Source organism: Pseudorasbora parva, chromosome 14 (assembly GCF_024679245.1).
Source record: "Pseudorasbora parva isolate DD20220531a chromosome 14, ASM2467924v1, whole genome shotgun sequence".
Lineage (NCBI taxonomy): Eukaryota > Metazoa > Chordata > Actinopteri > Cypriniformes > Gobionidae > Pseudorasbora > Pseudorasbora parva.
This window is the reverse complement of record NC_090185.1, coordinates 30,940,303-30,957,663: the sequence shown is the minus strand read 5'-3', so window position 1 is coordinate 30,957,663 and position 17,361 is coordinate 30,940,303. Positions and strand designations below refer to the sequence as shown.

At 36.0% G+C, this 17,361-nt stretch overlaps 1 protein-coding gene across 6 annotated transcripts in view; it reads left to right on the top strand.

The window, feature by feature from the left end:
- rbm20 (RNA binding motif protein 20) overlaps nt 1-17,361 on the top strand; it is an 86,773-nt gene that overhangs the window by 33,837 nt on the left and 35,575 nt on the right. For 2 of the 6 annotated variants that reach the window (XM_067416226.1, XM_067416224.1), the window contains exon 2: nt 9,880-9,952. The exons of 1 other annotated variant lie outside the window; for it this stretch is intronic. In XM_067416226.1, the coding sequence (XP_067272327.1) occupies nt 9,918-9,952 (35 nt within the window). In that variant the 5' untranslated portion in view covers nt 9,880-9,917. Of the gene's footprint in view, nt 1-7,760; nt 8,044-9,580; nt 9,953-12,730; nt 12,889-17,361 lie in introns of those variants that run through there. 3 more of the 6 variants (XM_067416223.1, XM_067416227.1, XM_067416222.1) reach the window with 3 other exon arrangements.

Here is a 17,361-nt window from a genome sequence, read left to right as displayed (position 1 = left end):
GTACTCAATGCCAACAGTTGGCTGGCTGTAAATCTGTCACATTGGCACCTCGCTGGGAATTGGATGCTGGGGCGCTTGTGTACGACAGGCTGTTTATGGCAGGCCATGTGGAGCATTACAAAACTATACCACCTAATATTACAGTGGAAAATAAGAAATAAGTGGATTGCAAGATTATCAAAATCACCTGTAGGTTTTTTTTAAATTTTTTTAAAGAAAGTGTTTTAGTAATGACTGTGATGTAAAACTATTAATTAACAAACAATCAGTAGACATCTTTGGTTCCACTTTATATTAGGCTTTACTGCTATACAATTATCTAAAAATAAGTAATTATTGTGTTGATATTGTATTGCAAAAAAATTGAGGTGTGATATGGGTAAAGTTAGGTACAGGTGTGTTGGTTTGGGTAAGTTTAAGCGTAGGATAATAGGAAAGGGAAGGGTCGATAGTGTAACTATAGTCGGAATTACATAAACTAATTACAGCTGTATGGTAGTTTGGTTACACTTTTTATTTTAAGGTGTCATTGTTACAGTGTACTTATATATTTAAATACTAAGTAGTAATAAGTAACTAAATGTACTAACTATAGGGTTTGGATGAGGGTTAGTTGCATGTAAATATTAAAAATGTACTGTTACTACTATGGTAAGTACATGTAACGTAACAATGACACTAAAATAAAGTGTTACTGATAATTATAATAAAATAAAAGTACAATTTTAAACATGTATGCATAAGTCCATTGTATTAAGTGGTTAATTTAAATGTTAGTAGTTAGTACATACAGTTGTGCTCAAAAGTTTACATACAGTTTACATTTGCTTTTCTTTTTTGTATTTAGTACTTTCCTCAGTAAGATATGTTAGATCTTTTTTGTTTTGTTTTTGCATATAGTCCACAAAAAAGCTGAATTTATTAAAATTACCCCATTCAAAAGTTTATGAACCATTGATTCTCAATACTGTGAGTGTGTGTCGTTCCCTGATATCCACGGCTTTGTGTGTCGTTCCCTGATGATCCACGGCTGTGTGTGTCGTTCCCTGATATCCACGGCTTTGTGTGTCGTTCCCTGATGATCCACGGCTGTTTTTGTTTTTTTGTCTTATGATGGTTGTTCTTGAGTCTCGTTTGTCCTGAGCAGTTAAACTGCCTAAAGTTCTTCAGAAAAATTCAGGTCCTCCAAATTCTTTAGTTTTCCAGCATATTCTATTTGAACCCTCTCTAAAAGGGTTCCACTTTGGAATTTTGAAAAATGTAAATTACACTTAATTTGTCTTTCGGAAAACCATGCAAGTATCTTTGGTTGCTTCTGAAGGGCAATACTAAATGAAAAATATAATACGATCTTAAAGCAAAATAAGATAAATTTGGACATCATCCTGGTCAAAAGTTTTCACCCCCGGCTCTTAATGCATCGAATTTTGTTAAAATAGTTCCCCTTTTGCAGATTCTGTAAGGGGTATGTAACCTTTTGAGGATGATGGAGTAGTTAAGGACACCTAATATAAAGTGGGACCCAAATTTTACAAAATTCTAATAGATCAGTAGTTCATAAGTGTTCAATTATTAATAGGTCTATATGAAAATAGGCTAATACACTCTTAGAACGTATTTTTCCATTCCATTTTACTACTCTACTTTTCCATTGTTTTTCAAAGTAACCACATTAGAGAGACGTCAAGTTACAATAACTTCAACTTTTAAAAAACATGTCTCTAGACTTGCGCTTTTTTCCATTCTTCTGACCTGCATCTCACATTTTCAACAGCAAAAGCATGTTCTGTGTGAACCGACCCTTAGAAGAGAATATTCTACAAAGAACCTTAAAATGTTCCATCAGGTGCTTCATTACTTTTTAGAGGTTCCAATGTTTTTAAGTACAATCAACTTAGGTGTTTAAGTATTTTCAACTTAAATTACATGACACTGCCCCTTAAAATTAGTTGAATCTTGTATAACTTATAAAAAACAATGTAAAATCAAATGTTGGTATAACTTATTGATCATATAATTTTTTCATTGTATAGAATTCCATTGATCCTTTTTTCTAAAAGTTTTATGAAATTTTTATGTAAATTAAATACTATTATAAATCATCATCTGACTTTGCCCGTATGCCCTTTAGTAGGGCATGTTGCCACATTATGCAAGGTTTTCACAGTGCAAATATGCAGTTTGTTAACTCTACAATAATATCTAATTTGTAAACGTGCAAATTATATTCTTAATATAATAAGCTAATAAAAAGCTAATAATTTGCAGTGCATTTACTACAGAAAACTTTTGTTTAGAGTATGAAGTATCTTTGCAACTCTCTTGTGTTTGAGGGTTGAGTTTCGCATTGGCTGGAAAGATTTCTCTCACTTTAGCTCTGGTATTCAGTTCACTACTCGGCTTCAGGGATTGGTGACCACGTATTTTTGGGGGCAACCAGAGTTGCCAAGTCCACTGTTTTCCCGCAGTATTTGACTACTTTTAAACTTTTTCTGACCGGTTAGAAATTACCTGCATATAATCACATCTGTAAGAAATTTTTGTAGGTACATTTATAATTACCTTACACCTAACCCTACCCTTAAACTTACCTATACCACCACACCTGTCCCTAATTTAAACTTTAAACTCACCCATACCACCTCACCTGTCCTTAACCTTGTCCTTAACCTTACCCTTAAACTTACCCACACCACCACACCTGTCCCTAACTTTAGCCTTAAACTTACCCATACCACCACACCTGTCCCTAACTTAACCCTTAAACTTACCCATACCACTACACCTGTCCCTAACTTTACCCTTAAACTTACCCATACCACCACACTTGTCCCTAACTTTACCCTTAAACTTATCGATACTACCACACCTGTCCCTAACTTTACCCTTAAACTTACCCATACCACCACACCTGTTCCTAACTTTAGCCTTAAACTTACCCATACCACCACACCTGTCCCTAACTTTACCCTTAAACTTACTCATACCACCTCACCTGTCCCTAACCTTACCTCTAAACTTACCCATACCACCACAACTGTCCCTTACTTTACCCTTAATCTTACCTATACCACCTCACCTGGCCCTAACTTTACCCTTAAACTTACCCATACTACCACACCTGTCCCTAACTTTACCCTTAAACTTACCCATACCACCACACCTGTCCCTAACTTTAGCCTTAAACTTACCCACACCACCTCACCTGTCCCTAACCTTACCTCTAAACTTACCCATACCACCACCCCTGTCCCTAACTTTAGCCTTAAACTTACCCATACCACCACACCTGTCCCTAGCTTTACCCTAAATTTACTCATACCACCACACTTGTCCCTAACTTTACCCTTAAACTTACCCATACCACCACACCTGTTCCTTACTTTACCCTTAAACTTACCCATACCACCACACCTGTCCCTAACTTTACCCTTAAACTTACCCATACCACTACACTTGTCCCTAACTTTACCCTTAAACTTACCCATACCACCACACTTGTCCTTAACTTTACCCTTAAACTTACCCATACCACCACACTTGTCCCTAACTTTGCCCTTAAACTTACCCATACTACCACACCTGTCCCTAACTTTACCCTTAAACTTACCCATGCCACCACACCTGTCCCTAACTTTAGCCTTAAACTTACCGATACTACCACACCTGTCCCTAACTTTACCCTTAAACTTACCCATACCACCTTACCTGTCCCTAACTTTACCCTTAAACTTACTCATACCACCTCACCTGTCCCTAACCTTACCTCTAAACTTACCCATACCACCACAGCTGTCCCTTACTTTACCCTTAATCTTACCTATACCACCTCACCTGTCCCTAACTTTACCCTTAAACTTACCCATACTACCACACCTGTCCCTAACTTTACCCTTAAACTTATCCATACCACCAAACCTGTCCCTAACTTACCCATACCACCACACCTGTCCCTAACTTTACCCTTAAACTTACCCATACCACCTCACCTGTCCCTAACCTTACCTCTAAACTTACCCTTACCACCACCCCTGTCCCTAACTTTAGCCTTAAACTTACCCATACCACCACACTTGTCCCTTACTTTACCATTAAACTCACCCATACCACAGCACTTGTCCCTAACTTTACCCTTAAACTTACCCATACCGCCACACCTGTTCCTTACTTTACCCTTAAACTTACCCATACCACCACACCTGTCCCTAACTTTACCCTTAAACTTACCCATACCACTACACCTGTCCCTAACTTTACCCTTAAACTTACCCATACCACCACACTTGTCCCTAACTTTACCCTTAAACTTACCCATACTACCACACCTGTTCCTAACTTTACCCTTAAACTTACCCATGCCACCACACCTGTCCCTAACTTTAGCCTTAAACTTACCCATACCACCACACCTGTCCCTAACTTTACCCTTAAAATTACCCATACCACCACACCTGTCCCTAATTGTACCCTTAAACTTACCCATACCACCACACTTGTCCCTAACTTTACCCTTAAACTTACCCATACCACCACACCTGTCCCTTACTTTACCCTTAAACTTACCCATACCACCACACTTGTCCCTAACTTTACCCTTAAACTTACCCATACCACCACACCTGTCCCTTACTTTACCCTTAAACTTACCCATACCACCACACTTGTCCCTAACTTTACCCTTAAACTTACCCATACCACCACACTTGTCCCTAACTTTACCCTTAAACTTACCAATACTACCACACCTGTCCCTAACTTTACCCTTAAACTTACCCATACCACCACACCTGTCCCTTACTTTACCCTTAAACTTACCCATACCACCACACCTGTCCCTAACTTTACCCTTAAACTTATCCACACCACCACACTTGTCCTTAACTTAAGCCTTAAACTTATCCACACCACCACACTTCCCTAACTTTACCCTTAAACTTACCCATACCACCACACTTGTCCCTAACTTTACCCTTAAACTGACCGATACTACCACACCTGTCCCTAACTTTACCCTTAAACTTACCCATACCACCATACCTGTCCCTAACTTTACCCTTAAACTTACTCATACCACCTCACCTGTCCCTAACCTTACCTCTAAACTTACCCATACCACCACAGCTGTCCCTTACTTTACCCTTAATCTTACCTATACCACCTCACCTGTCCCTAACTTTACCCTTAAACTTACCCATACTACCACACCTGTCCCTAACTTTACCCTTAAACTTATCCATACCACCAAACCTGTCCCTAACTTTAGTCTTAAACTTACCCATACCACCACACCTGTCCCTAACTTTACCCTTAAACTTACCCATACCACCTCACCTGTCCCTAACCTTACCTCTAAACTTACCCATACCACCACCCCTGTCCCTAACTTTAGCCTTAAACTTACCCATACCACCACACTTGTCCCTTACTTTACCATTAAACTCACCCAAACCACAGCACTTGTCCCTAACTTTACCCTTAAACTTACCCATACCGCTACACCTGTTCCTTACTTTACCCTTAAACTTACCCATACCACCACACCTGTCCCTAACTTTACCCTTAAACTTACCCATACCACTACACCTGTCCCTAACTTTACCCTTAAACTTACCCATACCACCACACTTGTCCCTAACTTTACCCTTAAACTTACCCATACTACCACACCTGTTCCTAACTTTACCCTTAAACTTACCAATACTACCACACCTGTCCCTAACTTTACCCTTAAACTTACCCATACCACCACACCTGTCCCTTACTTTACCCTTAAACTTACCCATACCACCACACCTGTCCCTAACTTTACCCTTAAACTTATCCACACCACCACACTTGTCCTTAACTTAAGCCTTAAACTTATCCACACCACCACACTTCCCTAACTTTACCCTTAAACTTACCCATACCACCACACTTGTCCCTAACTTTACCCTTAAACTTACTGATACTACCACACCTGTCCCTAACTTTACCCTTAAACTTACCCATACCACCATACCTGTCCCTAACTTTACCCTTAAACTTACTCATACCACCTCACCTGTCCCTAACCTTACCTCTAAACTTACCCATACCACCACAGCTGTCCCTTACTTTACCCTTAATCTTACCTATACCACCTCACCTGTCCCTAACTTTACCCTTAAACTTACCCATACTACCACACCTGTCCCTAACTTTACCCTTAAACTTACCCATACCACCACACCTGTCCCTAACTTTAGCCTTAAACTTACCCATACCACCTCACCTGTCCCTAACCTTACCTCTAAACTTACCCATACCACCACCCCTGTCCCTAACTTTAGCCTTAAACTTACCCATACCACCACACTTGTCCCTTACTTTACCATTAAACTCACCCATACCACAGCACTTGTCCCTAACTTTACCCTTAAACTTACCCATGCCACCACACCTGTCCCTAACTTTAGCCTTAAACTTACCCATACCACCACACCTGTCCCTAACTTTACCCTTAAAATTACCCATACCACCACACCTGTCCCTAACTGTACCCTTAAACTTACCCATACCACCACACTTGTCCCTAACTTTACCCTTAAACTTACCCATACCACCACACCTGTCCCTTACTTTACCCTTAAACTTACCCATACCACCACACTTGTCCCTAACTTTACCCTTAAACTTACCCATACCACCACACTTGTCCCTAACTTTACCCTTAAACTTACCAATACTACCACACCTGTCCCTAACTTTACCCTTAAACTTACCCATACCACCACACCTGTCCCTTACTTTACCCTTAAACTTACCCATACCACCACACCTGTCCCTAACTTTACCCTTAAACTTATCCACACCACCACACTTGTCCTTAACTTAAGCCTTAAACTTATCCACACCACCACACTTGTCCCTAACTTTACCCTTAAACTTACCCATACCACCACACTTGTCCTTAACTTTGCCCTTAAACTTACCCATACTACCACACCTGTCCCTAACTTTACCCTTAAACTTACCCATACCACCATACCTGTCCCTAACTTTACCCTTAAACTTACTCATACCACCTCACCTGTCCCTAACCTTACCTCTAATCTTACCCATACCACCACAGCTGTCCCTTACTTTACCCTTAATCTTACCTATACCACCTCACCTGTCCCTAACTTTACCCTTAAACTTACCCATACTACCACACCTGTCCCTAACTTTACCCTTAAACTTACCCATACCACCACACCTGTCCCTAACTTTAGCCTTAAACTTACCCATACCACCATACCTGTCCCTAACTTTACCCCTTAAACTTAACCTTACCACCACACTTGCCCCTAACTTTACCCCTTAATCTTACCCACACCACCACACCTATTCCTAACTTTACCCCTTAAACTTACCCATATCACCACATCTGTCCCCAACTTTACCTTTAAACTTACTTATTCCACCACACCTGCCCCTAACTTTACCCTTAAACTTACTTATTCCACCACACCTGCCCCTAACTTTACCCTTAAACTTACCCATACCACCACACCTGTCCCTAACTTTACCCTTAAACTTACCCATACCACCACACCTGTCCCTAACTTTCCCCTAAACTTACCCATACCACTACACTTGTCCCTAACTTTACCCTTAAACTTACCCATACCTCCACACTTGTCCCTAACTTTACCCTTAAACTTACCCATACCACTACACCTGTCCCTAACTTTACCCTTAAACTCACCCATACTACCACACCTGTCCCTAACTTTACCCTTAAACTTACCCATACCACCACACCTGTCCCTAACCTTACCTCTAAACTTACCCATACCACCTCACCTGTCCCTAACTTTACCCATAAACTTACCCATACCACCACACCTGTCCCTAACTTTACCTTTTAAGATACGGTGTGATGAGACGTCATGCTCGGATAGATACGCAGAGAACTCGTTCATCTTCGGATGCGGAGCTGCGTGCGGAGTTACAAAAAATGTGCTGCACACTGCCAGGCGAAATGGGGTCTTGTGGAAAAAAAAAGCAGAAGCCAGCTTCAAGTCACACAAGGAGTTTGTAAGCCACTCTCCCTCTCTCGCCGTCTCGTTGCCCCGCCCTATCATACATACAATTGTCCCAACAGTATCCACATTATTACTGCAATGTGGATGGTTCTGATTGGCTCAGAGCCAATGCACAGTCATGGTAAATTTCCACTCATGTCAGTTAATCTGATGCACGTTTCCATAGATGTGTCACTTGATGCTTTCACCCCAGAATTAGGCTCGTAGTGACCTTCCAGATCTGGAGCAGGCGCCAGCTTGCCCAGAACAACAAGTCCACCCATCTCTTAGGGTGCCCATTGTACACCATTCTCAACACTGATCTGTAACATAGAATATTGCGCACATACACAGATACACAGTCTCTCCAAGGTTGGAGCTGATTAAGCTCCAGTTCTAACCAAAACATACTGATAACATGAGCTCTCTTTCAGTGAGATAGACACACAATGGTACATTTATATTGACTCTTAAGTGTTTCAGTAAAAGGAAATATAAACACTACTTACTGCACTCCTGACATGTTAAGGGTGTGTGATATCTCAAAAACCCCAAAACACATGACCTTGTTGCCAGTGTTTAGTGACTCATCACACATCCCTAGGCCAGACCCTCAGTCACTCTTCAGAGACCAAATACACACTTTAGAAAACAAGAAACATAAAGCAAAATCATAACTGGATAAAATCATTATAATAATATAGGAAGATGAATATTGATTAAGGTTATGATTATGAAGTTAATTAGAATATATATATTATATACAGGTAAATTGAAGCGGCACTGGATTTCAGAAACGCCCTTTCAGTAGTTAAGGCCACCTAATATAAAGTGGGACCTAGAAATGAATTGAGACCACACTTTTGTTGCTGGTTTTGAAGTGCATTTAAATTTAAAATGTAGAAGCTAGATATTACATGACATTCAAGGAACTTCATAGTAACAATTAAAGCCTTTACCAATAATGCATTATAAGGGTATTCATAATGTACATCACCATGCATTATATATTTTCATAAATAATTGTAACCAAAGTTAAAATACATTATAATATAGGCAGATTCTTTGTTACATCTGAAATTGGTTGTTCTACTTAATCAGAGGCGGACAGTAGTGAACTCTTTTTACTTTCTACTAAAGTAAATTTTTCAAGTATATTATCAGTGTTCACCATAATATGTATATTATATTCAATATGAAATGTAGTGCAGTGTAAAGTACAGTATTATGCTTTGGGATGCTGTGAAGTAAGTTTTTTAAGTAGAACACTTATAAAGAACATAATTGAAAAATGTACTTGAAAGTAAAAATAATTCTGTCTGCCTCTGATTATAATGTACTATAACTGTGGTTACAACTATTCATGAGACCATACAATGCATCATAACATGCATTACAAGGCATTAATGCATGCAAATACTTTTTTTTATAATGCATTATACATTAAGGCTTTAAGTTTTACCATATAACTACCCTTTTTAAAAATGCACTTCATTTTCAGCGTGTTTGTGTGTGTTCTGCCTGTGTTAATGGAAAAGAACATTTAAAATAATTGAAAAAAAATAATAAACAAATGTTTTTTTAGCCTACAAGCACTGGTAATATCTTCGCAGTCTATAACAAATATCAAACTAAAAGACTGGGGAAAAAAATAATTTTCTAAAAAAAAAAATGTTTTGCAACAAACACTTAAGCAAATCGCATAATGTTCTTTTTATTATTATGGCATGATTATATATGATTTATTTTAAGATTTTGTCAGTAATGTTGTCCCATATTTGCAATATCAAGCGTCGACATGCTTGTGGGTTTGTAATGATTTTTCATTCTCTTTTGTTATTCCCAATAGTTAAAGCAGATCCGTCAGGGTGTTGCGTTTTCTTCCAGATGCTGTCAGCGCTTCAGTTTATCATGATAAGCAGGTGATACCACTCATCTGTCATTACAAATCACTGATGTTGCTAATTAAAAATGTGAAAACTAGGACAGAGAGAAACTCGACATATGAAGTTCAGAGCCAGATGGGCGCCTTGGCAAAGACAGAATGCTGTCAAACAAGGATCACATTTTAGATTTAATACTCTAACAGTATCCCACAAACTCCTACGTGACTCCCGCAGAACATTTTTCTTGGATTTAGATTGCTCATGTTTCACTTCAACATTTAATTCTGTTTTAAAGGTCCTACTGTTTTTTCAAAACATTGCTCTTTTGTTTCTTTCTTAAACTTGTGTGGTTTGCACTTTTGACAATCTAAAAATTAATTGTGTGGTTAAGTTTAAATCGACTTTCTAATTTAAATTAAATTAACATTTTAATTAAAAACAAACAACAAAACAAAATAAACCTTTTTAATATGAATAAATCAACCTGATTACATTAGGTTACACAAATAAAATCCACTATTTAGTGTTAGAACTGGTAAAAGAACCTTTATAGCCATTAAAGATATAAAATAAATTTTATCAAACATAATCTGCAAGCTCCAATAAAGGTTAAAATTAAGAGGTATTTTTAAATGTTGCACTTGTACTTAAAACTTTAATACATCATTAATATGTTTTTGTGTGTGTGTGTGTGTGTGTGTGTGTGTGTGTGTGTGTGTGTGTGTGTGTGTGTGTGTGTGTGTGTGTGATTTTATATATATAGTGATTATCTGTTAAATGGAAACTTTAAAGTATGTCAGATGTAATATGTATATATAGAATAATTTTTAGACAGTGTAATTACTAACAGTAATCTAATTACACTGTTGAAGATGTAATTTTTAGTTAGTAAAACATTAATTTGGCCCAAATTATAAAAAACTGATATGTATAGCATATTTTACACACACACACACACACACACACACACACACACACACACACACACACACACACACACACACACACACACAGACACAGAGAAATACACACACACACAGAAATACCCATATGATATATGACATTATATCAGTAAAAAAAAAATACATATATACATACATTTTATATGTGTGTGCGTAGTGGATATGTAAAATATGCTATATATATATATGTAAAATTGCATCAACTATTTTGCATCAACTGTAGTATTTAAAGGGAAAAGGTTAATAATAAAAAAAGGTTTTAAGTGGATTTATTTAACATCAAAATGTAACATCTTATTGTTTTATATTGTTCAATTACATCAGAAGTGCCTAAATTACAGATTGATCAAGAGTAATGCCTTTTTTTTTTTTTTACTTTCTCAAGGGAAATACAGTAATTAAATATACCAACACTGGGATAGAGAGTTAATAGAGAAATAGAGTTTTGGGGGAAATCTGTTTGGAAAATAGTAATGTGAATTATTTGAAATGATTTAAAAATATATATTTTTATTAACATTATAGTTACTTTTAAAAAAATATTTTACCTTTTTTAATTATTTTGTCACATCCCACTTCCAAGTTACAAAAAGAAGAAGCAAGATTTGAAATGAAATTCACTCATGAATGTAAATCAGGACACATGTAAGAATTTGAAACGGAAATATTTTCACAAAATTATGAAGAAATAAAGTAAAAGTAAAAGTGTTTCTTCTATATTTAAATGTGAATGTGATATTTTTCCACCAACATTACCGTTTTCCCCAAGTCAGAAAACGGGAGATTTCAATATATTCTTTTCTAAGGAACTAAGGGAAAAAATATATTTAATTTTTTTTTTTCATTGAAAGCCCATAAAAACATTCAACCAGCATTTAAAAATAAATGTGGTCAAAATTCACTGTGGTAAGAAAGAACAAATCTAAAACTTCCAAGCGAATATTTCCTAAACAGGATTTTGTTTCTTTAATCTTTGGGGCATGATCTGTTAGACAGTATTTTAAAGACATCTTAACATAGCTGAAAATCACCAACAATAAATGCTTCAGCTTTCAGCTTTTTGTTAAAGTAGAATCATACTGACCGCAAACATCTGAATCATTCTGACTGAATGGTAGAAATATAATAAGAGGCCTATTTTAATAAATTCAGAATCAATGTTAATATTTAGGGGAAGACATTTAGACTACATATTATTTGATGGGAGGCGGTAAGGGACTAATGAGTGGGTGGTGCTGCCCCCGGCCCCCAAAAACAACAACAACATTGAGTTATAGTTTAACTTTAAGTAGCAAAACTGGCTATATATATGTTTTTTCAAAATCTATTTTAAATCAACATAACTAATGACTAGGTTCTGCCTTCCAAAATACCAAAATAGGCAATGCATAATACAAATCTAATCTTCTTTTTTTTTTTTTTCTATCTTCCAAAATGTGTAAATATAAATATTATTTGTTTTTGTTTTTTTACTGTCCAAAATACTAAAATAGGCAACGCATATTAAAAATCTAATCTTTTCATTTTTTTCTATCATTCATAATTCCAAAATAGGCAATGCATGTTAAAAATATAATTTTGGTTGTTGTTTTTGACTGTCCAAAATGCCAAAACAGGCAATGCATATTAAATCAAACTTTTGGCTTTTACTTTTTCTGCTACCTCATAAAACTCTAAACTCAAGAGTGTTGTAGGTTGAGTTTTTCGTTCATACATGTGCTAATCAAATATGCCTAATGAAAGAATATTTGATGCATTGGATGGGGAGGCACATCCCATTTGGGAATGGTTTCATCCATAGGTGTTCGTTCACATGACATTGCCCTCCCTGTTTTCCCTGCACGCACTTTAGCCCAGCACATGTGACACTGAACTATTCCAGGCCAAATGGAGCAGCACACATTCGGGCAAAGGGAACTACAAGCGTACGCTGGTGTGCACAGATCCCGCTGGATCTGAGCAGAGGCCGGAGAGGGAAGCTCGTAGGGTTGAGTGAAGGGATTGTGCGAGGTAAGAGCCGGTGGCCTGCATGCGGTGACAGTGTTTTCTGCCTTAGATTGAGAAGCGCCAAGTGTTTTTGATTTAACGCTCTTAAATCTGTGGGTCAGACCCTCAGGAGGCTGATTAATTGTTTCCTCTGTAAATGCAGATACAGTGCGAGGAGAAAAGGAGCGTTGATATTTGCGGTGTGACATTACAGGAGACTGGTGCGTTTGATGTGCTGCCGTACGGCGAGACAAAGATGCGTGTTGAATTTCGATGATGTGATTTATTCGAAATTTAATGTTGAGAAGTTGAGCGGTTTTGGATGTTGTTGCAGTTTGTTCTTCTGCGTTTGGTTGTTTTTATGATTTGTATTTTTGGAAAATGTACTTCATGTGGTAACATCTAAAGTATCTGGGTTAACTGAAAAAGTGAAAGAATAAAATTGTACTGTCACAATTCTAATTTAAAATAACTAAATTAACCTGAATGCAAAGTAAAAAAAAAAAACTAAATGCCATTTGAAGAGTGAAAGTTGTTTCTTCACCAAATGTTTTTAGTGTTACAACACTGAATACAGATCAGGATGATATTTCTTGTAGATATTTTTACATAATTTATAGTAAAATATAATAATTTCAGTTGAACGCTTGAAAATTAAGGATTCTTATAGTGTCTTACCAAAAAAAAATCATTTTTGGTAGTTTTAGTAATTTTTGGTAATCAAACCTTATATTGCATTCAAATGCTATATATATATATATATATATATATATATATATATATATATATATATATATATATATATATATATATATATATATATATATATATATATATATATATGTTACATTCATATTCAAATATTGCATTTGAAATGCATATTTATACATACAATTGAATTATTGTCTCGAAGTAAGAGTCTTCCTGTAAACACAAATTAAGTTTGTTTTCTGATAAAAGCTACAGTCAGTTTTGGTCATTTAGTTTACAGATAATTGTATTTGTCAGTTTACACTTTAAGTTTATTTAAAACCGAAACCCTGTGCATACAGTACATTACATGTCAGACACCAGACACCCCTGTAAGCAGTAATTGAATATGGTAATATACACGACCTCTGATTTCCTCGCCAAAATGTTCATTAGTCATTCATGTTCAGGAGTACATTTAATGCTCTTTTAGTAACACTTTTTATTTTATTGTGACACATTACTGCATGTATTTACTAACAGTAAATTATGCATAATTACAAGTAATTTACCCTAAACAACCCTAACCATGGCTCTAAAGACATGTAGTTAAATAATATAACTCAGTGCTTTATTTAAGTACAATTTAACTACGCCGCCTTAAAATAAAGGGTAATACATTTGTTATAGTGTCCTTGTTACATATGTTACATGTATTTAGTAATAACAGTAATTGCATAATTACATGAAGCAAGCCCTAATCATACCCTAATCCTATAGTAAGAACATGTAGTTGATTAATATTACTCTGTACTTATTTATATATAGGTACACTGTAACAATTACACTTTAAAAATAAAGTGTAGTTTGAACATTTTATTTCTACAGGTTTTTATTTGAACTTTTTATGAACGTTGAATAACTATAACACGATAAAGTGCAAAGTAACTATAGGATTAAAAAGATTAAAAGTTTTAATTGTAAAAGTTAATTTTATTTTAGCATTACATCACAATAAGAGCCAGAAAAGAGCAAAACATCAGAGTCAGTGTAAAGCTGGCACTTTAAAATGAGAACATTTTGACTTTGCAGCAGCAGAACACGATCACACACACACCACATCTAATACATAAACCTATGATAAATTAAATTTAAAATTACAGTAAATACAGTATCAAACAAATCATTCTCTCTAACTAAAACACAACCATGTATGCTTGCTATGAATACATGATACTATTTAACATCTATAATATCTATTTACAGTTGTTGTTCTCTCTTTATGGCTTTTCTCATTTCTCAGTTGCCTGTGCTGTTAATGATGTTTTGGTAATATTATGAATGCAAATGTATAGACACGGCACTGCAAGGATAAAATTCAGCAGATATTAATGAGAAATAATTAACGGATTTCACACATTTATTTTATTATACACTCAAACATGTTAAGCGCTTTAAAAAAAAAAAGATTTACACATTTCAATTCCATCTGATTGAATTGAATAATCCTTACATATTTTAATTAAATAAATGATTAAGGATTGTATGTAATCTTTTAACAAAATCTTTAAAGTCTTAATTTTAGATAGACGGATAGACACACTGTATATAGGGACGGACGGACGGACGGACGGACGGATGGATAGACAGACAGACAGACAGACAGACAGACAGACAGACAGACAGACAGACAGACAGACAGACAGACAGACAGACAGACAGACAGATAGATAGATAGATAGATAGATAGATAGACAGATGGATGATCGATATTTGTTTATATAATATGTATGTGTGTGTGTATATATATATATATAGTATATGCATAGTATATACATGAAATTATTTACACGTGTGTGTATTTATATATACATAATATAGCGCACAAACATGCAAACACATTTATGCAAACACAAACTTTTAGTTTGGATAAGAGTAATCACGATTAAACGATTTAAGTTTTTTCAGGAATCTTTTTTTTTAAATCGAACTTTTGTAATATTCTTTACATTTGTTTACGGTCACTTTGGATCAATTTAATGTATCGTTGAATACAAGTTTTAAATTATTTACAAAAAAAATGTTATTGACTTTTTATATTTTTATGTTTAAAACTATTTCAGCCACTGTGCCTTTTGTTAGCTTGTATTGATGTTCAGTTTCAATGTATCAGGAGGTATTGCAGACACAGACCCCGCTCTGTCTCTGAGGCGTGATGTCCTGCGTTTCCAGCCAATAGGGTTCAGCCCTTCAACTGGAACAGGTGCTTTCAGGACATAATTTGTCCCATCATGAGGTCAGGGGGACGTGACCTTTGTACTCTTGCCAATTTATCCGTGGATTAGCAAGAAATACACAAAGAGTCCTGCAGCTTGTTCCTTCCCACGGACCAGATTAGTGCAAAGACATTGTACATTCACAATAGCGTATAATTATGCCCTGCACATTTCCTGTCCTAAGACGGGCTTGTATTAATTGGTGATGGGCATTTGACACCTGGATCCTCTGCTTGTTCCAGACGACTCAAGTGCAGAAGCGAGTAGGCAGCTGTGAGAGCCATATTGGTTTTCGGTGGTAGCTGAGCGTGCTGTGTTGTGTGTCACTGGTGTATTTTAGGCTTTTGAGTCATGAACGATCCCGCCGTAATGTCCAACGGTCCCCTTTGATAGCCATGCAAACGAAATAGCTGACGAAAATGTTTGTTTACACCGTTTTTATCAATGATAGTTGACACAACAACAACAAAAAAGTAACACTGCAACATATCAGCAATGCGCTAATGACGTTTTCAGAAGAAGAAAAGACATCGGCAAATGTGCTTTAGGCACTTATGTGCTACTAACGTTACAATATTTTTGAAACCTAACCTAAGAGAGTCAGTCGTTGCATTTATGCAAGATCATTTTATAGCATGCCAGCCATAAAACTAGACTTTTAAAATTCATTGTTTGCTCAGTTTCTGCACTCTTACTTGTGGTATGCTACAGTTGACCAGCTGTTGCGTCTCAAAGGCCAGTTGTACCATAAAATCTAATTTATGTATGTTGTGTCTTTGACCAAGATTTCCATTACAGTTTTGCATGCCATTTCACATGCCAGGTTATATTGTACTGGCGAAGGTCTAGTAATGTGGTAATACACACCCATATTTAAGTACCAGTTTACTGCCCTTATACTGCTGCTACTGTTTATAACAATAAAATGAAAAAAAATCTTTTAATGCCCAGACAGCAAAATAGTGTCGAGATATAGGCCACATCTGGTACATGTTAATTCACACGTACCAGATGTGGGCCGGATCTGGGTCGAATCTATTGCGGTCTGGGTGTCTACAAAGAAAGCGTCAAAAGAAGCCCATGGCTACATGCTAACACTAAAATTTCTACTAAATATCCAAATAAAATTAATTACTAAGTTAACTGTATCAACTATATTACTGATCTGCCCACATTATCACTATATGATAAATTGAAATGAGCTGATAACATCACCGTTTTCTCCAGAGCGATTCTACAGCAAAATCAAATTTTGTTGCAAAATTGTCCTGTTTAACACCGTGAAACTGCTTTTAAACAGTCGTCATTGTAAAAGCGCTGTATAAATAAAGTTCAATAAAAAACAATATATTATTGAAAGTAATATCTCTCTGTCTATTAGTGATCTGAGAAATAATACAAATAAAAACTATATATATATATTATAACTATAACTATATATATATATATATATATATATATATATATATATATATATATATATATATATATATATATATATATATATATATATATATAAAAACTATATATA